This window comes from Microcaecilia unicolor, chromosome 11 (genome assembly GCF_901765095.1).
Source record: "Microcaecilia unicolor chromosome 11, aMicUni1.1, whole genome shotgun sequence".
NCBI classification, from domain to species: domain Eukaryota; kingdom Metazoa; phylum Chordata; class Amphibia; order Gymnophiona; family Siphonopidae; genus Microcaecilia; species Microcaecilia unicolor.
Genome location: NC_044041.1, coordinates 170,816,011 through 170,838,396, shown reverse-complemented (window position 1 = coordinate 170,838,396; position 22,386 = coordinate 170,816,011). Strand labels below are relative to the sequence as shown.

At 42.0% G+C, this 22,386-nt stretch overlaps 1 protein-coding gene across 1 annotated transcript in view; it reads right to left on the bottom strand.

The window, feature by feature from the left end:
• Window positions 1-22,386, bottom strand: part of RAB4B (RAB4B, member RAS oncogene family) — a 52,238-nt gene that overhangs the window by 20,272 nt on the left and 9,580 nt on the right. The window contains exons 2-5 of the mRNA XM_030218216.1: window positions 7,317-7,397; window positions 6,863-6,977; window positions 3,933-3,995; window positions 422-576 (exon numbers count right to left, since the gene is read on the bottom strand). Of these exons, the coding sequence (XP_030074076.1) occupies window positions 422-576; window positions 3,933-3,995; window positions 6,863-6,977; window positions 7,317-7,397 (414 nt within the window). The remainder of the gene's footprint in view (window positions 1-421; window positions 577-3,932; window positions 3,996-6,862; window positions 6,978-7,316; window positions 7,398-22,386) is intronic.

Sequence of the window (22,386 nt, the reverse complement as noted above, 5' to 3'; positions counted from 1 at the left end):
TTGGCTTCTGAAGCGAAACAGCTTGCCTGTTTCATTACCTCTGAGATGCATAGCTATGCTGCATTCAGTGCCATGCTGCCTTGACCATCTCCCCCCACTGTCCTGTTCCAGCCTTCTGGCTCCAGCCCATACAAAAATAGTACATTCAGGGAAAGCCTCTTGGCCTGCCTATATGCAATGGGCATCTCTGCTAACTCCAACGGACTTTACGAGGTCTATGAAGACTGACAGACAGTTCATAAATATGCAGAGAGAAAGAGAAACAGACACAGACAGAGAAAAACAGAGAAATGGAAGAGAGACTGGACAAACTACATGTACTCCAGGATACTGTAAAGCCCACTGATTTTAGGGAGCTCTCTGGTGTCACCTGCTGCACATGTTATACAACTACAGACTATGTGACTCTCCTCCCTTTTACCATTTTCTTGTGCAAATCGGGAGGCCTCCAGGAATGTTACTTCTCGGTCTGCATCCAGGTCCTTCTTGTTCCCACACAGAATTATTACTATGTTGGGGCTCGCAAGGGTTCTGGCATCTGTCAACCAGTTGGTCAGGGTATTGTATGTTTCACGGCTTCAACACAATAAAAACAGACATAGTGAGTTTGTGCTATTATCATTTCTTTCACTGCATGTGCAAGAGTCTTTGCTGCCCATTTATTGCACAATGCAATATTGTTATAATACTGATCATGCCAGTTTTGAATTTCAAGTTTATTTAGATCTGATATACCACCCTAGAGGGACCCTGCAGGGCCTTTTACAATAAATGACTGTTCTCTGTTTTTTTTATGATCAGCAAGTAAAGAACAGGCCATTATTGTTCTTGTCTGAAGTTAATCAGAGGAATGTCAATTTTTTAGTATTCATTTCCTGTATAAGACTTTAATGAAACCTCCATCATGATTAAAAATATATACACATTATTAGGGCTGCACAATAATCATGATTAATAATTAAATCAATTGCTGCACACCTTCTCCTTCCTCCTCCCCCCCCCCCCCCCCCACCCCACGTGTAGCTGTTCAAAAGCAATCAAGTCCTGCAGTGCTAGTGGCAGCCATACTCACAGGATGCATTCAATTTATTCTGGGCCTTTTCTTCTGACCCATGCTGCCCCAACCCTTCTGATGCAACTTCCTTTCAGAAGGTAAGATGGGTCAGAGGGAAAGGCCCTGTGTACTCTGCAGGCAGCCTGCAAGTACAGCTGCAGCCGATGCTGCAGGACCAAAGACTTGCTTTCGAACAGGCACAAAGGGGAGGGGGAAGAGAAGGATGGAGGGAAGAAAGAGAAAGATGCTGGACAGAGGGCTGGGAGAATGAGAGAGGGATGAGAAAGCAAGATATAAATAAATAATAAAAACAACAACCTGGGGGTGGAGGGGAGGGAGGGACAGTTGAACCTGGGGGCAGGAGAGGGGAAAATATTAGGCCTTTAAAAATCAGTGGTGTAGCCCATGGGAAGGGGAGGCCTTGAGGACCTGTCAAAGCTGCAGTACTTGTTCAATGACTAGTGGAATACCCGAAGCCCTGCCAGCTGAAGAAATCCACTGCCTCAGTCACCCCTTTCCTTCTTGTACTGCCTCAGGAACAAGGACGTTAGCGCTGTTCCTCCAGTCGCCGACACTAGCCCTTCCCAAACATATTCAGTTCATGCACGAACTGAGTATGCTCGGGAAGTGCCAGCTTTGGCAGCTAGAAGCACAGTGCTGCCTTCCTCATTCCTGAAGCAGCTCTGGCAGTGAATTTCTTTGGCTGGAGGGGCTTTGGCATGCCCACCAGCAAAGGTACGATACCTAATGTGGGAATGGGAGGGGAGGGGGGAGGCAAGAGGAAATGCATGGCCCCCCTAGTCCACCTCTGAGCCCCCCTGTCTACCCTTGTGGCCCTCCCCCAACAAACTGCTTGCTATGCCTTTGCCTTTTAAATTTTTAATCAAAATGCAGCCCTAATCTATCTATATACAGCTCAACCCCATTATAACGTGGTGCTTGGGGTTTAAGGAATCACATCGCAGTATAAGCGGATCACGTGAGAAACGTCAATCCATTTTTCTGCATTCAACTTATACAGTACCTGCTATCTGTTTTGCATGCGCATGACAATTGAAGTACGAGAACAATAATGTATATAAACCATGTTTCAATCTTTTATTGAAAAGGGAAAACAGTCTCTTCATTGCTGTCACTGGCTACCTGCGAGTAATCAAGGACTATACTAGCACCAGTTAGTTTTCTCCAACATTTGGAAATGCAAAATTTTTGTGATCGCATCCCAGGCTTCACTACCAATGTAAAACTCTTTTTAGGTTTAGCTTCTTTAAAAATGCAGTGACTGAATCCTTACTAATGATTATTTGCTGTATTAGCGTCTTTCGGAAGTTCATCTTGAACACTGATATACCACCTTGACTGAGTGGCTGTACTTTAGATGATGTGTTTTTGAGCAAGTAGCTGACTCCAATTTTGCCATTTCTGCTTATTAGGTTTTCAGCATACAGGTAGACAGGGCAGTTATCTAGCAACAACAGAACTTTGGCATTGAACCCTTGTTGCCGCACGTGTTTACGTACCTCGAGTACAACCTGATGATGAAATCAGTTCTTCAAAAATGTTGGAAGTCATCCATATATTTTGCAAAACTCATAGGAAAAAGGTATAGAGCTCATGTTCACATGGTGAAAGCACCTTGGTGATTTAAACTTGCCTAAACAAAGTGGCTTCAGTTTGCGATTTCCTGTTTGGTTAACACATAAGAGAACAGTCACTCTGTCCCTCATTTACTTGAAGCCTTGCTTTCTATGATTGTCATTTTTGCAAGCCAGAGTGATATTCAGGTTATAGACCTGTTCTGTGGTATAACCACCCTCTCTAATTATCTTTTGAAGCTGGGGAGGGTATGAGCATGTGGCCTTGTCAGTTGACGTCTCTCTTCAGAAATAGTGGCTTTGGTTATCCAATGTCACTTTGCAATTTAGTCATCCACTACTTGCTATAACTGACATCGACCCATTTCCGCGAAGTTCTTTGTGAACTTTTTTGGCTTGCATTTGCAGATGGGGTCCAGAGGAATGCCTTCGGATTTTTCTTGGACAAACCACTAAACACAGCTTTATCCAACTGGCTGTCTTTAGGTTGCCGCAAACGTTTTTGTTTCAGGCCATCATCCGTTTCTATGGACTCAGCTGCATCACAAAGTTTCTCCTCCAGCTTTTTTCTTCTAAACTATACTTTTCATGTTTGTTTGAGGTTTCAGACATTTCTTTGACCCAAGGAGGTATGATTGAGGTACGAGACGATGCTCTGCTGTGAGTGGGTGGAAACATCAGCGTTACGACGTCACGCTGTTTCCTGTCAATCAAACCGGGAGCCACGAATGAATCACGTCATAACAGGGTTGAGCTGTATATCTAACACATTATAGTAACATGTATGATTTAATGATGATTTATATATTTTAGCAGAGAGAAACAATTACTTAATTTTGCAACCACAGCCCAGTATGGTGTGTTCAGTTCCGAATCACACTAGTGTTTTGAATATTCACCTCACTCACCCCTTCTTGTGAAGTGAAGGTAGTTTTCCAATTACTTTCCATCCAAGGGCACAAAATTTCCCATTATTGCTTTTTCCAAACACACTGACCTAGAGAAAGGGTTTTGAAAGCAAACTAATCTGGGAAGGCACTAACCTCTCAAGATCCCAGCTGACTCAGTCTTACCATTGAGCTTTTGTTCCCATTTCAGATCATACTACTTTATCCCAGACGGTCCTTCTTTGTTAGATTGTACAGCGCTGCGTAACCCTGGTAGCGCTTTAGAAATGTTAAATAGTAGTAGTAGTAAGGCCTTTACTGCCTAAGAGCATGCAATTCACACTTTTTCATGGTGACATATTTGGCTCCCATCACATCACAAGATAAAACACCCACCTGGTAATGTCATAAACTAGAAGGGCTCCTGCTGCTCCCCGATAGTAACTTCGAGTTACAGATCTAGTGTAGGGCAAATGAGAGAAAGCAGAACAAAGAAAGAATATTACATTTATAATCCACCTATATCTAAGCATGAATACACCCAAAACATTCATAATTATAAAATACACAACACACAGTGCACACACCATAATAACAAATACAATTATAAATACATGCCATCCTACAATTCACAAAAACCCGTGACAGGGGATCTGTCTCGATACTAGTGTTGCTTAATTTCTCAGATGACTGACACCATGGATCATATCATGCTTACAAAACTGGCAGAAACAGGTTATCAGTGGCACAGTATTTACCTGGTTCAAATCCTATTTGTCAGATAAACAACAATCAGTTCTGTTCAGCAAAAGCACATCATTACCTTGGGCACTGAACTGTGGGTGCCACAGGGATCCATACTGTCTCCCATTTTATTTAATATCTACCTCAAGCCTCTGGCTGAGCTGCTCCAGTCAATGGACACAAAATTCTACATCTATGCTGATGATGTGCAACTAATCATACCCATTGAACCAGATCTACTCACAGCTCTGAGTAACCCGACTGCCTACCTAACCGCAGCTCAGGAATAGGCGAACAACAAACTTTGCCTGAAACCAAATAAACAGAGAATCTTTGGATACCAAACACAAGTAGAGAAATACCCGACTTCAAAATACATTTTGGGAAGTATGAACTCCCCCTAAAATCACAGGTCAGGAATTTTGGGATACTGCTAGACATCACTAACTCTGATCCTACAAATTCAAACAACCTTCAAAAATTGTCTCTATCACCTACAGCAGCTACAAAATCTCTCTCCATATATTGAAAAGACGAGGCTTGCCACAGTGGCCCTGCCATGATAACATCACAACTAGACTACTGTAATGCCCTGTACACTGGCCAAACCAGAGTCTAGACTACTGTAATGCTCTGTACACTGGCCAAACCAGAGTCTGTACCAGCTCCAGCTAATTCAGAACGGTGTAGCACAACTGATAGAAGGCTATAATAGGCGTGAGCACATCACACCCTTCCTGCAAAAGTTACACTGAATACCAGTATCTTACAGGGCTAAATTTAAAACACGATGTTTGATTTTCAAGGTCATCAGACAAAATGGGCCAGAGTACTTAAAAGAATAAGCTAGCCCTTTACACACCCTTGACCTCTAAGGTCCTCTCAAGGATCATCACTATCTGTTCCCTCATCAAAAGAAATTGTACGATGTGATACCCTGCCAGTGAACCTTCTCAGTAATAACCCCCACGCTCTAGAATTTACTCACAGAGGGGCTACGTGTAACTCGAGACTACCTCTACTTCTGGAAGCAGGTAAAAGTCTGGCTCTTCTCCCAAGCCTTTAATACATAGGGTGATTGACTATACGCTCATTCTGCACCTGGACTAGCTTGCTACACACACTAACTTAGATCAGTTCTTTATCGCTTGCTTAACTATATAAAAAATGTGCCTTGAGTTTAGCTAACAATCAAATTATCCCAATTGGCTCTGTATCACACATCTTGTTTCCATCATGCATCTGCTCTTAGTCCCACAGCTATATGGTAAGCCATACTGTAGAAAATCTTTAGCATCATATCTATATTAGTTGAATGTTCTAATGCATGCTTATTATTATATTATATCTCTGGCATTTGAATTCCAGTGGTGTTAAATATGTATATTTTTGATGCTGTTTCACAGTAGTTCTGTTATTAGGTTTCAATTTACTGTTTTGAAGTTTACCTCATTTATTGTATTTATGTTTATTCTTGGTTATTTTACTATTGTTATGCTGTTAACAAAATTATAAGTTTTATGTTAAATTTACTGTACACCGCCATGGGTGTATCTCTTCATAAAGGCGGTTAATAAATCTCCCCCCCCCAAAAAAAAAAAAAAAAAATGAAAAATAAAAATAGATAAATAAAATTCAGTCCCCCATCTAAAACCTATAAAACAATTGGAATATAACTATTCTATAAAACAATTGGAATGTAACTATTAACACATCTGAACCATATGCTTGCAGCCTAGCTACCGTGTCCCCAAGTCACAGTCGCTGCACATATCCATTACTCATCAGCTACCTTGACCTTGAAGTTGCCCTCCCCATCCCTTTAATGGCTGCAAGGTATACCAGAGCTAGAATAAAATCTCACATTTAAAGGGGAAATAGTCCCTAGACACAGCAGTAGGGCTACAGCCTCCTGCCCCTTCCCCCCTTTTTAGATTTGGAAAGATAGGTAATTAAATCTAAAAATGCAGCCTAAAATCCAAATCCTTTTTACCAAATCTGAACCTGTTCCTAGCCACACATCAGCCAATCAACACAGAATTAGCACTAAAAAATTGGCTTTGGAATACACAAGTTGATGCCTCTACCACCCTACCAAATTAGAAAGGAGGAAGAAGGAACCCAGCAACAGCTAGTTCTCTAGTCAGAGCCAAAAAATTAATTTTAAAATTGTGTGTCATATTAAAAATAGAAGCAATGTCATTCTAATCAAACCAATAGTCCATTAAGTCTAGTGTCACGTTTCCAGGATGTAACAGGCAGATCCCATTGGACCAATTCATTCCATATTGCTCACTCCTAGATGTAAGATGTGGAGACACCTATCTAGCTAATACTCTATGGACATGTCTTCCAGAAATTGTAGCAAACTTTTAAAAACAGCTCTTTTACTAGCCTTGGATGTTATCATTACTTGTTTACAATCTCTCTTTGATAGATCTGCCAAAAGGACCACAATAGGGAATGGAACTCAACATTTGAAGAGCCCAGAGATGGAGGCACAATGTCGGGAATCTCTACCTGATCAGGGGCAAAAATCTGGAGCATGATCCATGAGGCAGGGGTGGTTTTCTCCTCCATACCTGAAACGTTCCTGTCCTGCTGTATCCCAGATCTGCAGCTTCACTGTCTTCCCACCCACATTGACAACCCTGGATCCAAATTCAACACCGATCGTATGATTCGAATCCTGTTTAACTGGGGAGGGGGGGAGGGGACAGGGAGAGAACAAGAGAGAGAGATGAACACAAACAGCTTGGGACAGGATATATGGAGGCATAGGCCATAGGCACAGTGTGCTTTTTGAAACACTAAAAGAAGGTTATTAAACCAACTATAAAAACAAAAACTTTAAAAACTTTAAAAAGTTTCTCCCCAAATTTCCAATCCACTTTGGTGCTTTACAATTTGGTATTAATAAAATGCCATGATTATAAAAGAAAGACAAAGAAAATAAAATTTATACCACTATGAAAATAAACACTCTTTACAGGCAGAAGAAGGGAGGTTTAAGGGCAGTACTTAACCCCTACTTACATTTATTCTCAATGAACTGATGAAGAAGACAGGACTTCCCTGTCCCTGCACTCCCGATCACAAGGAACTTAAAAAGGAAGTCTTTTTTTTTTTGGGGGGGGGGGGGAAGAGAGAGAGAGAGAGAAACAAGAATATTGATATTAGTTACTAGGCAAACATTTTAACACTAATCACATAAAGCTGGCTCTTATCTTTCTACAGCTGTGACCCCAAATTGCACTGCCATGGAAAGTGCAGGACCCGCCTAGGTCATGACCCAAAATGCAGGTTTCATGATCCCTTTCGGGGTCCTGACCCACAGTTTGGGAAACTCTTAAGTTAGGGAAAAGAAATCTTCAGTGGCCCTTTCAGTCTTGCTGAAAAGAAATTTAGTGGCAAAGGGGAACTGTGTTCCTGGTGTCAAATTTGAAATATACATCCTGTAAACAGAACCAAAAGCAGAACAGCATCTTGCTGACAGGGGCAAAGCATACAATGCGATGGAAGAAAAGATCAACCAGCTACTCCATCTAATCTTCCCAGTATCTCTTATTCACATTGCCAAGGATATATATATCCTAGCTGTCAGCCGTACAGCAGATCCAGGACAGTTTGTTATCTTCCATTGTATTCCCCCTCCATTCCTTAGTAGCTCAATATGCAAGATCCGCAAGACCCCCTTAGAGCTCACACCTAGCACCATTCCCCTCCCATATCCAACAACCTGGTCCCACAATAAACCAACAGCCATTTACATGTATGGATTTGGATTTTATGTGCCTTTTATCTGAGTTCAAGGAGAGTTACATCCAGATTAGATGTGTGCACAGGGACATAATCCCCACCTGTCCCCAGTCAATTCTATTCCATCCCCATACTGATACCATCCCTTCACCACCCTAGTCAATTCTTTTCTGTCCCCGCCCCATCCCCATCATATTGGTTCCATCCTCGCACCATTTCGCACAGATTTTTCTCTCATCCCTGTACCCAACCCACATTTAAAAGATCTTGTAAAATCAAGCAAAGCATTAAAAACATAGTATAACTTATTAAAATTTAACACAAAACAATAGGCATAACTTTATTAAATATGCAATTAAAAAAAAACTTTATTAACATGGACTGTGAGAAAACAATCGTTTCAAACTTTGTAAAAAAAATAAGCCATCTATAGAGCCAGAGTTTGGTTCAATTTTACATTCCTCGATTATTTGTCCTGAAACTGAAAAGAACGTTCTGATGTGCTGGTGACAGGAGTTCCAAGCAGGGAGCACCCAACATAATGTCTGTTTCAGCCACATATGGGACCCTCTGTTGCTAGTAGGTAGTACGAACAAGCAGAACTCCTTGTCCGAGCTTGATATATATGTATCCATTTCAATCACAGAAGCCGTTTCATAGCTCTTGAATAAGTCTCAAAAAAAATTTTTTTTTTTTTTTTTTTTTTTAATATGCCTTGGAGTCTACTCATTTTGCAAGTTTTGTTGGTTTGGCAATTGGCTGCACCTTGACTACAGCTTGATCTGCTGTCACTGTTCACAGTCTGCTTATGGCACTGTTAATACCCTTCTTTTTAACTGGAGTCCATGAGTGCAATGACCCGAGAACCTATCCAGACCTCACCTTGAAATGCTTTCATTTTAGCTGCATTATCACTCAGAGATGAAAAGACTAGATATTATATTCTGCTAAAACACTTGAAACAAAGCGATGAATATTCGCCAGTCTCCCTTGTTGCCAAAATTACAGGGCACATGCATCAATTTTCATCAAGGTGAGCTCCTCTTTCAAAAATTTTTTTTAAGCTGAAGTGTTGGTGTCAAGTTTCCGAGTCAAAGGTGCGCACAGGGACATAATCTGGTCCCATCCCCATTTCATCCGTCCCCGCTGTAGTAATGACTTCTTTGCCCCCATCCCCATGCATTTCTTTGAGTTTCCCGTTGTCCCCATCCCTGTGCAAACCTCTATCCAGATACACAGGTACTTCATTGCCACTAATGGGCTCACAATCTAAGTTACACACAAGATAACGGAGGGTAAACTGACTTGCAAGGTCACAAAAAGAGTGTCAACAAGAGAAGCAGGATTTGAACCCTAGCTTCCTGATTTTCAACCTGCTTCTCCAACCACTCAGGAACTGTTCCAGTTGTAATTGAAACAAACATACCGAGTCCTAGGCTACCGTGGCCTTTCTGGACAGTCTCCGGTCACCAAATTTGCTACACTGACTCAGTTGAGACAAGGCACACAAGGTCTGCTAAACAGACCTGCCTATTTGAGTCAAACTAGTATTGTAGGGAAGACCAAAGGTAAGCAGCAGAGCTGATTAGATTTATATAAAGGCACAAAACAGCCATTAATATCTGTTCACGTATTAATTTCACACACACTAATTCTCTAAACTACTGATAAAGACAGACAGGATGTCTCCTTCACCAAGGTGCTCCAATAATCTCGTCTCTCTAGTGGTTTAGCTCAACCCTGCTTTGTATCTCAGAGACTTTCCTACTGAGCAATTACAACTGCATAGGACAAGGATTGAAAATATATATGCAGCCGGCAGCCCTTCCCCATCAATTTAATAGCATTCCAGACCACATTCTTCCATCCCTACCAATCACACAAGGATAAAGAAGGCCTCAGCTCCAGGTGGCACGCAAAGATAATGCTAGGGAAATGCTGGGCACTTCTGGAGGTCATAAAAGAGAGCATGATTTGCAGGACAGAACCAAAACTGCACACATTCATTGAATGAGAGTCTGGGTGAGAGTGTGTCCATCCTTTACCAAAAATTATTATTATTATTACATTTTTATCCCACATTTTCCCACCTTGCAGGCTCAATGTGGCTTACATATACCGTTAACGGCGTTACAGATTATGGTCTGAATACATGGTATGAATGAATACAAACTGATATTGTAGTAGCATGAGGTACATGTATGGTAGGTACAGTTGGGGGGAACTTAAGAGGAAAAGGGGGAAGAAGAGTCAGGTAATGTTCGTTACGGTCTTTGGTTGCATTGTGTCGCAAGTGAACAGGCATTTTTATGTTGGGTCGGTGGGGTATGCTCTTCTGAATAGGTCTGTCTTTAGTGCTGTCCAAAAATTTAGGTGGTCGAGCGCAGTTTTTAACTGCTTTTGGCAATGCGTTCCATAGTGTGCGCTTAGGTAGGAAAAGCTGGTTCCATAGGTGGATTTGTATTTCAGTCCTTTGCTGCTTGGGTAGTGGAGATTTAGGTATGATCGTGCAGATTTTGTGGTGTTTCTGGTTGGCAGGTCAATGAGGTCTGTCATGTATCCCGGTGCCTCGTCGTAAATAATTTTATGAACAGTCGTGCAGATTTTGAAAGTGATACGTCTTTGATTGGTAGCCAGTGCAATTTTTCTCTGAGTGGTCTGGCGCTGTCAAAACGTGTTTTTCAAATATAAGCCTGGCTGCTGTGTTTGGGCGGTCCTGAAGTTTCTTTATGATTTGATCCTTGCATCCCGCATAGATTCCATTACAGTAATCTGCGTGGCTTAGTACCATGGACTGTACCAGGTTACGAAATATTTTCCTCGGGAAGAATGGTTTTATGCGTTTGAATTTCCACATTGAGAGAAACATTTTCTTTATGGTGGATTTCGCTTGGGTCTCTAGTGATAGGTTCCAGTCTATTGTTACTCCGAGAATTTTCAGGCTGTCTAATATACTGGGGTGTTAATGTTTGTGGGTTTGTATGTATTGTATTGGGATGAGATGATGAGACAGTGTGTTTTTTCTGTATTGAATGCATTTGCCCATGAGTTCATGATGTTTAAGCTTAGCTTGATTTCGTTGGTGATTTCCGCCAGATCATGTTTGTATGGGATGTATAATGTAAATGGGTTGAGGCCTTGGGTGGATAGGGTCAGCAGGATAGGCAAAGGGCCACAGGCATAAGCTAGTTTTTTTTTTTTTTTTAAGTTAGATTCTTTCTCTCTGCAAAGCAGCTTTTGAAAGTGCATACAGAGAAACACTTGCACTTACACCTATTTAGAGCAGTTGTGTTTAAATGCTCCTTTTACAGAACTTGTACATTGCTATCTCGCTGAAGTCCCATGAGCCCCTTGGAGCAGCATCCCAAAGTGGCTTGTCCAAGGAGCTTTTATAACAAGAGATGGCATGAGCCTATCTAGCCCATTATGTGGACTGAAGCTAGTGGGCGGAGCTTGCCACTATATGGCGTTACCCCAAACATTCTTAGATGCTAATGAAAACAATAGGAAACTTGTGAGGTGTGGGTCTGTGTGTGTGCACGCACTTTACTTTGACAGCTTTTTTATTTATTATATGTAACCTGAGTTTGTTTTGTTTGTTTCTTAACCTCTGTGGGGAGCTGGTCCCGGGGAGTGAGTCAATCGTGGGCTGTCTGGAGCAGCAGACTTGCTTTTGGAGCCGTGGGAATACCCACAACTTGGCCCCAAGGCTAAGGCTGACCGGGCCTCTCTTAAAGCTGCCCCCTACAAAAAAAATTTTTTTAATTAAAACCTTTTAAAAATTGAGTCTCCCGCTGCTCCAAAAAACAAGTCTACTGCTCAGGAGCACACACCATCGGTGGGACCACAGTTCAACTCCCAGGACACCCTCCACCTCCCCCCCCCCCCCCCCCCAAAAAAAAAGTATTAAAAAAAACACTTGGGTTACATATGGGAAGCTTTAAAGTAAATTAAAAAGTTGTCAAATAATGTTTGGGGGGGGGGGGGGGGGTCACACAATATGGCAGCTGCGTGGGGGAGAAGGCTTCAACTTTGATGTATTGCCATCGCCTCTTATAAAACCTCCTTGGCCTTGTCTGTATCAGCGATGACTTAGACCAGGGTCTTGATTGGCTCGTGCAGTTCAATTATGAGGTCATTCACAATACTGTTCCAAACATAGCCGCTTCCATAGAGGAATCTGAGCACAGAAGGATGACCTAAGGACACAATATTTGGAAGTTTCCAAAAAAGAAATTCACTATTAAAAAATAGTTGTGTGGTTATCAATCCACTTGAATGCACAGAAATAACAATTAAACAAACAAATCTAATCAGAAGCAAACCAAATATGAGAATAGCACAAAGTCTGCAGCATGATACAGCACATAGCACAGTTCACCACACAAGACAGACATTAAACAAAGGGCTCCTACTCATTCTAATGTTATGGAAAAATTAGTTTACCTGATAATTTTCTTTCCTTTAGTCCCAACAGATCAATCCAGAGATGAATAGGTTATGTCCCTCTACCAGCAGGTGGAGACAGAGAGAACACCAGAGTTCTGCCAAAAAGGATACTGTGCAAACAGCCTTTCAGTATGTTCAATACCAAAGCAGTAATAAGAGCATAAGCCCACAAAAAAAGGGGGGGGGGGGGGGGGGGGGAGAACAAGTGGACACTGTACTCCTCCGCATCCTCAATCCAGTGAAAACTGCTTCTGCAATCACAAACTAAACTCTGCAAAAGGAAATCCACATACACACCACAGCCTGGAGCAACAGAAGTCAAGCACGGGCCTCTGGATTAATCTGTTGGGATTAAAGGACAAAAAATCATCAGGTAAGAACTAATTTTTCCTTCCATACGTCCCCATAGATCACTCCAGGGACAAATGGGACGTACCAAAGCAGTCCACAAGCGGGGTGGGGACATGGCAATAACATCCTCTCTGGTCCACACAGCCCAAGACGCCTCAGAAAAGAGAGCAGAAGGGCAACATGCGGAGCAGCACCTGATGGCCACAGAAAAAAAAAAAAGTGACTACGCCCAGCAAGTAGCCCCAGGCAAAGAAGTAGCTCAAGCACCAAAGCAAGCACCTAGAAATCGAAAACAGACATCGAAGCAACAGAGCCAGAGAGCCACCCAGCAATTGTAGCTTGGAGGCCTGTTGCCAACCCTGGGAGATGTACAGCATGCCGGGCCACACTGATGCCCTTCAAGCACATACACCAGAATCCCATAGATAAGCAAACAATGAAGCATGCAAGCCTCGACCTGACAGGCTAAGCGATTGAGACGAAAAGCTGGAACCCCCTTAGGATCGAGGGATACAGCCACTCCCAATGGCACCCACTTCCAAAAATTGCAGAAAAGAGCCTGGCAAGACAGTGTCCGCAACTCCATCACCCACCTCAACGAGGGAAGGAGATTAAAACGGGTGCCATCCGGTGGGCAATCTGGTGGAAGGAGGATAGCTAACAGGACACTGATACCAAGCTATAAATTATATCAAAATGAAAGGGTGGATGTTATGACCCGGTAGTCTTATATAACCTCCCCATCAACCCACTCATTACTTTTACCTCACCCATTTCTATTCTTCTATCACCTTCTCCCACTACTCCAACCAGAGTTACACCTAATCACACTGACCACCCTGCAACATCTTCAGTCCTTCTGTAACTGTTCTCTTGTGCTTGACTGCTTAAATATTAAATGCTTTACTTTTTGTCTATTTAGATTGTAAGCTCTTTGAGCAGGGACTGTCTTTCTTCTGTGTTTGTACAGCGCTGCGTACACTTTGTAGCGCTCTAGAAATGTTAAATAGTAGTAGTAGTAGTGGTGAGCCCCTGTGCCCCGACTGAGCACAGCAGAGATGGAGTGACACCGCACTCGGTCAGGCAGCCAGACAACCCCTAGCTTCAACTGGGAAGCGACCACTGTTCACCGGGAGTTGAGCCCCCAGCTGCAGGCGGACACCAGGACTTCAGGAACCGGCGGAGATGCACAGCCGCTGACCAGGATAGCAGGAAACAGACACTGTCCAGAACCAGTACTCCAACAGGCAAAGAAATAGTCAAATCAGTCCAGAGTCAAGGCAGGCAGCAAACAAGCGAAATCCGAAATAACTAGCCAAGGTCTGGTACACAGGAAAAACCAGAAGGAAGTCGGTGAACAGCACTCCGACAGCAACTCCTCAGAACAAATGAGGCCGAAGCAATGAAGGCCTGGAGGCAGTGCTTTAAATAGTGAGGAAATCTGAGCAAACCACACTCAGGTGAAGCCAACATTGCTGCCCCCATAGGAGATCCTCCCAAGACCAAATATGGAGTTCCTTACATAAGTACATAAGTAGTGCCATACTGGGAAAGACCAAAGGTCCATCTAGCCCAGTATCCTGTCACCGACAGTGGCCAATCCAGGTCAAGGGCACCTGGCACGCTCCCCAAACGTAAAAACATTCCAGACAAGTTATACCTAAAAATGCGGAATTTTTCCAAGTCCATTTAATAGCGGTCTATGGACTTGTCCTTTAGGAATCTATCTAACCCCTTTTTAAACTCCGTCAAGCTAACCGCCCATACCACGTTCTCCGGCAACGAAGTCCAGAGTCTAATTACACGTTGGGTGAAGAAAAATTTTCTCCGATTCGTTTTAAATTTACCACACTGTAGCTTCAACTCATGCCCTCTAGTCCTAGTATTTTTGGATAGCGTGAACAGTCCGCTTCACATCCACCCGATCCATTCCACCTCATTATTTTATACACTTCTATCATATCTCCCTCAGCCGTCTCTTCTCCAAGCTGAAAAAGCCCTAGCCTTCTCAGCCTCTCTTCATAGGAAAGTCGTCCCATCCCCACTATCATTTTCGTCGCCCTTTGCTGTACCTTTTCCAATTCTACTATATCTTTTTTGAGATACGGAGACCAGTACTGAACACAATACTCCAGGTGCGGTCGCACCATGGAGCGATACAACGGCATTATAACATCCGCACACCTGGACTCCATACCCTTCCTAATAACACCCAACATTCTATTCGCTTCCTAGCCGCAGCAGCACACTGAGCAGAAGGTTTCAGCGTATCATCGACGACGACACCCAGATCCCTTTCTTGATCCGTAACTCCTAACGCGGAACCTTGCAAGATGTAGCTATAATTCGGGTTCCTCTTACCCACATGCATCACTTTGCACTTGTCAACATTGAACTTCATCTGCCACTTGCACGCCCATTCTCCCAGTCTCGCAAGGTCCTCCTGTAATCGTTCACATTCCCTCCTGCGACTTGACGACCCTGATAATTTTGTGTCATCGGCGAATTTAATTACCTCACTAGTTATTCCCATCTCTAGGTCATTTATAAATACATTAAAAAGCAACGGACCTAGCACAGACCCCTGCGGGACCCCACTAACTACCCTCCTCCACTGAGAATACTGGCCACGCAATCCTACTCTCTGCTTCCTATCTTTCAACCAGTTCTTAATCCATAATAATACCCTACCTCCGATTCCATGACTCTGCAATTTCTTCAGGAGTCTTTCGTGCGGCACTTTGTCAAACGCCTTCTGAAGATCCAGATTTACAATATCAACCGGCTCCCCATTGTCCACATGTTTGCTTACCCCCTCAAAAAAATGCATTAGATTGGTGAGGCAAGACTTCCCTTCACTAAATCCGTGCTGACTTTGTCTCATCAGTCCATGTTTTGTATATGCTCTGCAATTTTATTCTTAATAATAGCCTCCACCATCTTGCCCGGCACCGACGTCAGACTCACCGGTCTATAATTTCCCGGATCTCCTCTGGAACCCTTCTTAAAAATCGGAGTAACATTGGCTACCCTCCAGTCTTCCGGTACTACACTCGATTTTAGGGACAGATTGCATATTCTAACAGTAGCTCCGCAAGTTCATTTTTTAGTTCTATTAATACTCTGGATGAATACCATCAGGTCCCGGTGATTTACTACTCTTCAGCTTGCTGAACTGACCCATTACATCCTCCAAGGTTACAGAGAATTTGTTTAGTTTCTCCGACTCCCCCGCTTCAAATATTCTTTCCGGCACCGGTGTCCCCCCAAATCCTCCTCGGTGAAGACCGAAGCAAAGAATTCATTTAATTTCTCCGCTACGGCTTTTGTCCTCCTTGATCGCCCCTTTAACACCATTTTCGTCCAGCGGCCCAACCGACTCTTTGGCTGGTTTCCTGCTTTTAATGTATCTAAAAAATTTTTACTATGTATTTTTGCTTCCAACGCTAATTCTTCTCAAAGTCCTTTTTTGCCCTCCTTATCTCCGCTTTGCATTTGGCTTGGCATTCCTTATGATCTATCCTGTTACTTTCAGTTGGTTCTCTTCTCCACTTTCTGAAGGATTGTTTTTTGGCTCTAATGATTTCCTTTATCTTACTGTTTAGCCACGCCGGCTGACGTTTAGTCTTTTTTTCCCTTTTTTCTAATACGTGGAATATATTTGTCCTGAACCTCCAGGATGGTGTTTTTAAACAGCATCCACGCCTGATGCAAGTTTTTTACTCTGCGAGCTGCTCCTTTCAGTCTTTTTTTCACCATTTTTCTCATTTTGTCGTAATCACCTTTTCTATAGTTAAACGCTAGCGTACTTGATTTCCTAGTTTCACTTCCTTCAATGCAATATCAAAACCGATCATATTATGATCACTGTTATCAAGCGGGCCCTCGTATCGTTACCCCCTGCACTAGATCATGAGCACCACTAAGGACTAAGTCTAGTATTTTTCCTTCTCTTGTCGGCTCCTGAACTAGCTGTTCCATGAAGCTGTCCTTGATTTCATCAAGAAATCCTATGTCCCTTGCGTGTACAGATGTTACATTAACCCAGTCTGATCTCGTTTATACAAGATGGCCACCCCCTCCTGAGCTAGCCAAGATGGCCACTGCCTGTGCTCTATGCCGGATGACGGCTTCCAGACTTGGGAAACTGAAACTGACCCATCCTGGAGAAACGTCAAAAAGCCGGCTAGCTCTGCCGGACCACACCTCGCCGGCGAATCAGACGCGCAGGCCTGGAATCAGGTGAGGAACGTAACAGTGGATCAAATTGAAGGGGAAATAAAGATTGCATGAATAGAAATTCTATGTGTGAAGGGATAGAAAATGCTGATGGGGCTATACTACCATATGCCTGGCCAGAATGAACAGAGATGATGAAATGTTAACAACAACAGAAACATTAAATTTGATAACACTATATAATAATGAGCAAATTCAATTACCTCAATATTTACTGAATAAATGTTATGTCAGGAAATGTTAAGGAGGTAAAGTTCCTAGATAAAACAAATGACTGCTAAATGGAGCACCTGGTTCGGGAACCAACAAGAAGGGAACTAGTCTAGATGTAATGTAACAGGATTGCAAAACGGTATGAAAGGTAAAAGTGTTGGGTCCAATTGGCAATAATGATCATAACATGATCAAATTTGAGTTCGTAACTGGAGTGAAACATTGTGAAAATCTTCTGCATCAGTATTCTGCTTTCAAAAGAGCAGCTATGATAAAGGTTAAATCAGGCATCGATGTTGTTTAAAAACACCATCTTGCAAACCCAGACCGTATGTATTTCATGTATTAGAACACAGTAGAAGAAAGACCAAAACGACAGCCAGTATAGTTAAAGAAAGAGGAGAAATGCGCTATTAGAGTTAAAAAAAAAAAAAAAATCTTTCAAAAAAATGGAAAAGATCTCAATGAAAAAAAAAACAGGAAGCAGCATAAGCACAGTCATATTAGATGCAAAGCACTGATAAGCAAAGCTAAAAAATTTGAAAAAAAAAAGCTTGCTGTAGAGGCAAACGTTCATAGTAAAATCTCTTTCAGGTACTTTCAAAGCAGAAAGGCCGAGTCACAGTTGGACCATTAGATCAAAGGAGTAAAAAGATGCACTCAAGAAGGACAAGACCACAGAAGAGAGACAAGGGCTCCCTTTACAAAGTGGCAGTATACATTCCTCTGCTTTTGCACGTGCCAATCCAGCACTACAAGTAGGCTACCTCAGTAGCCCAGCAGTAGTGCCTGCCCCCAACTCGCAACATTTCCGGCACTGAAAAAGGTTTTGTTTTTTTAGCGCCAGGGCCTTACCCAGTGGCAATCGGGAAGCTCCACATGCTGCCCGGTTATCGCTGGGTTAGTGTGGGAGCCCTTACCACCTCCAAAATAGGTGGTAAGGGTTCCCCTGGAAATGGCCATGCTGCAAATGTTGTACTTACTGCAGCGCCATTTCCATTAACAACAACAACAAAAAAGTCCTTTTACCCGCTGCAATAAAAGGGGGCCTCAATGTGTGGTAAAAAGATGCACTGACGCAACCGCAGGGCCACTTTTACTGCAGCTTTGTAAAATGGAACCTAAATAAGTTATTTGCTTCAGTCTTTATTGAGAATGCAAGGGAGCTACCCAAGCGAAAAATAGTATTAAAAGATGACACTATCACCTGAAAGTGATGTGTTCTTGATGTAGAGGCTCATTTTCAAAGCACATAGAATTACAAAGTTACATAGGTTACTATATAAGACTTTGTGCTTTGAAAACGAACATCTTAATGTGCTTATTACAATATCAAATTTTAAATTTATTTTAACAGTACATAAGAACATGAGAACTTAAGTATTGCCATACTAGGACAAACTGAAGGTCCATCAAGCCCAGCATCCTGTTTCCAACAATGGCCAATCCAGATTTCAAGTACCTAGGAAAATCCCAAAACAGTACATTTTATGCTGCTTATCTAAGTACTGGATTTTCCCCAAGTCCATCTTAATGGCTTATGGACTTTTCTTTTAGGAAGCTATCCAAACCTTTTTAAACCCCCGCTAAGCTAACTACTTTTACTACATTCTCTGGCAAAGAATTCCAGAGTTTAAATTACACGTCAAGTGAAGAAATATTTTCTCAGATTCGTTTTAAATTTACTACTTTGTAGCTTCATTGCATCCCCCCTAGTCCTAGTATTTTTGGAAAGAATAAATAAGTGATTCACATCTACCCATTCCACTCTACTCATTTTATAGACCTCTATCATATCTCCCCTCAGCAGTCTTTTCTCCAAGCTGAAGAGCCCCAGCCGCTTTGGCCTTTTCTCTTAAGGAAGTCAGCTCATCCCCTTTATCCATAGTGTATCTGGATTTTCATAATGCTTTTAAGGAAGTCCCTCATGAGAGACTCCTCATGAAATTAAAAAGCCATGGGATCGGAAGCAATGTCCTGTATGGATTGGGAACTAAAAAATAGAAGATAAAAAATAAAATGGCCAGATCTCTCAATGGAGAAAGGTGAATAATGGCATACCATAGGGATTTACCCTGGGACTGGTGCTTAACATTTACAAATAAAATGGGAATGATGTGTTATTCAAAGCTGTTAAATTGCATAAAGACTGAGAAAATGCAGGAGGATCTTGGGAAACTAGAATAGGCAACCAAATTGCTTGCAGAGAGATTTAATGTGGACAAATGTACAGTGATGCACATTATTTTTGTGTTTATTGGGATTTATAAACTGCCTTTATGAAGGGATTTGCCCATTAGGACGAACAACCCAAATTATAACTATGCAATGCTAGGTTCAACATTAGGAGTCACTACCCAGGAAAGAGATCTAGGTGTCATTGTGGATACTATGTTGAAATCTTCTGCTCAGTGCGCAATGATAGTTTTTTTTTTTTAATAAGGAATTATTAGGCAAGATATAGAGAATAAAACAAAAAATATCATAACACCTCTATATCTCTCCATAGTGCAACAGCACCTTGAGTACTGTATGCAATTCTGGTTGTTGCAACTGAAAAAAAAAGACATAGCTGAATTAGAAAAGTTACAGAGAAGGGTGATCAAAATGACAAAGGGGGATGGAATGACTCTCTGAAGAGGTTAGCAGGGTCAGCATCGGAAGGCAGCAACCCCTGCCACAATGGGCCCTAAAGTTGAAGGAGGCACAACCTTACAGTGGGCTTTATTTGGATTTTGCTCACATCTTTTTCAGTAGTAGCTCAAGGCGAGTTGCATTCAGGTACACTGAGTATTTCCCTGTCCCTGGAGAGCTTTGTATCTGAGGCAATGGAGGGTTAAGTGACTTGCCTAAGATCACAAGGAGCAGCAGTGGGATTTGAACCAGACACTTCTGGATGTCAAGACCAGTGCTGTAACCACTAGGCCACTCCTTCACTCCTTTAGGGTCACCTTTTGAATTTCTGCCCTGGGCCCTGACATACTAACACTGGTCATGGAGGTTAGTGCTCTTATGATAGAGGTCTACAAAATCTGAGGGAAGTGAAACAGACTAATATGAATTGTTTGTTAACTCATTCAAAAGAGACTAAAGTTTCGTATTAATATATTTAAAACTAATAGAATAAAATATTTTTTTCACTCAATACACAATTAAGCTCTGGAACTCATTGCTGTAAAACATGGTAACAGCAGTTAATATAGTTGTTTAAACAAGGTTTGGACAGATTTCTGGAGGTGAAGTCCATAAAGTACATAAGTACATAAGTAATGCCATACTGGGAAAAGACCAAGGGTCCATCGAGCCCAGCATCCTGTCCACGACAGCGGCCAATCCAGGCCAAGGGCACCTGGCAAGCTTCCCAAACATACAAACATTCTATACATGTTATTCCTGGAATTTTGGAGTTTTCCAAGTCCGTTTAGTAGCGGTTTATGGACTTGTCCTTTAGGAAACCGTCCAACCCCTTTTTAAACTCTGCTAAGCTAACCGCCTTCACCACTTTCTCCGGCAATGAATTCCAGAGTTTAATTACACTTTGGGTGAAGAAAAATTTTCTCCGATTTGTTTTAAATTTACTACACTGTAGTTTCATCGCATGCCCCCTAGTCCTAGTATTTTTGGAAAGCGTGAACAGACGCTTCACATCCACCTGTTCCACTCCACTCATTATTTATATACCTCTATCATGTCTCCCCTCAGCCGTCTCTTCTCCAAGCTGTATAGCCCTAGCCTCCTTAGTCTTTCTTCATAGGGAAGTCGTCCCATCCCCGCTATCATTTTAGTCGCCCTTCGCTGCACCTTTTCCAATTCTACTATATCTTTCTTGAGATGCGGCGACCAGAATTGAACACAATACTCAAGGTGCGGTCGCACCATGGAGCAATACAACGGCATTATAACATCCTCACACCTGTTTTCCATACCTTTCCTGATATACCCAACATTCTATTCGCTTTCTTAGCCGCAGCAGCACACTGAGCAGAAGGTTTCAGTGTGTTATCGACGACGACACCAGATCCCTTTCTTGGTCCGTAACTCCTAACGTGGAACCTTGCATGACGTAGCTATAATTCGGGTTCTTTTTTTTCCCCACATGCATCACCTTGCACTTGCTCACATTAAACATCATCTGCCATTTAGCCGCCCAGTCTCCCAGTCTCGTAAGGTCCTCTTGTAATTTTTCACCAATCCTGTCGTGATCTAACGACTTTGAATAACTTTGTGTCATCAGCAAATTTAATTACCTCGCTAGTTACTCCCATCTCTAAATCATTATAAATATATTAAAAGCAGCGGTCCTAGCACGGACCCCTGAGGAACCCCACTAACTACCCTTCTCCATTGTGAATACTGCCCATTTAACCCCACTCTCTGTTTCCTATCCTTCAACCAGTTTTTAATCCACAATAGGACATTTCCTCCTATCCCATGACCCTCCAATTTCCTCTGTAGCCTTTCATGAGGTACCTTGTCAAAAGCCTTTTTTTTTTTAATTTTAATATTTATTAATTTTAAATGATAATACAAACAAATCCAGTTTGTAAGGCAATACAGAGAATTATTTAAGGAAAATCAAAATATATATAATACTTTCCATTCTAACATATATGTCAAAAATATTTAACTTAATTCTCTTCCTTAGACCACCAAAAAAAAGAAAGGGGGAGGAGTCAAACAGACTTAAGGAGATTTGTCACTCTAAAAAGAGAAAGGAAAAGAAAACTTGACAAAAATTGGCATAGTCCTGATCTTATTTTCCATTAACTTATATTTGCTGATATCAAATGTTCTTCTTACTCAGCTAGTTGGATTTTTGCATCCAGAAATATTTTCAATTGAGAGGGGCTCAAAAAACATATTTAATGCCAGACATTCGAATTATGCATTTACATGGGTATGCTAAGGTAAATATTGCACCCAACGCTTTAACTTCTTCTCTAAGTATAAGAAATTGTTTTCGTCTCTGCTGCGTTATCTTGGTAACATCGGGGTAGACCCATATTTTCTGTCCACAAAACAGGGCTGACGATATTTAAAGTATTTTTTCATAATCATATTCAAGTCCTGTTCGAATACCATTGATATTATAAGA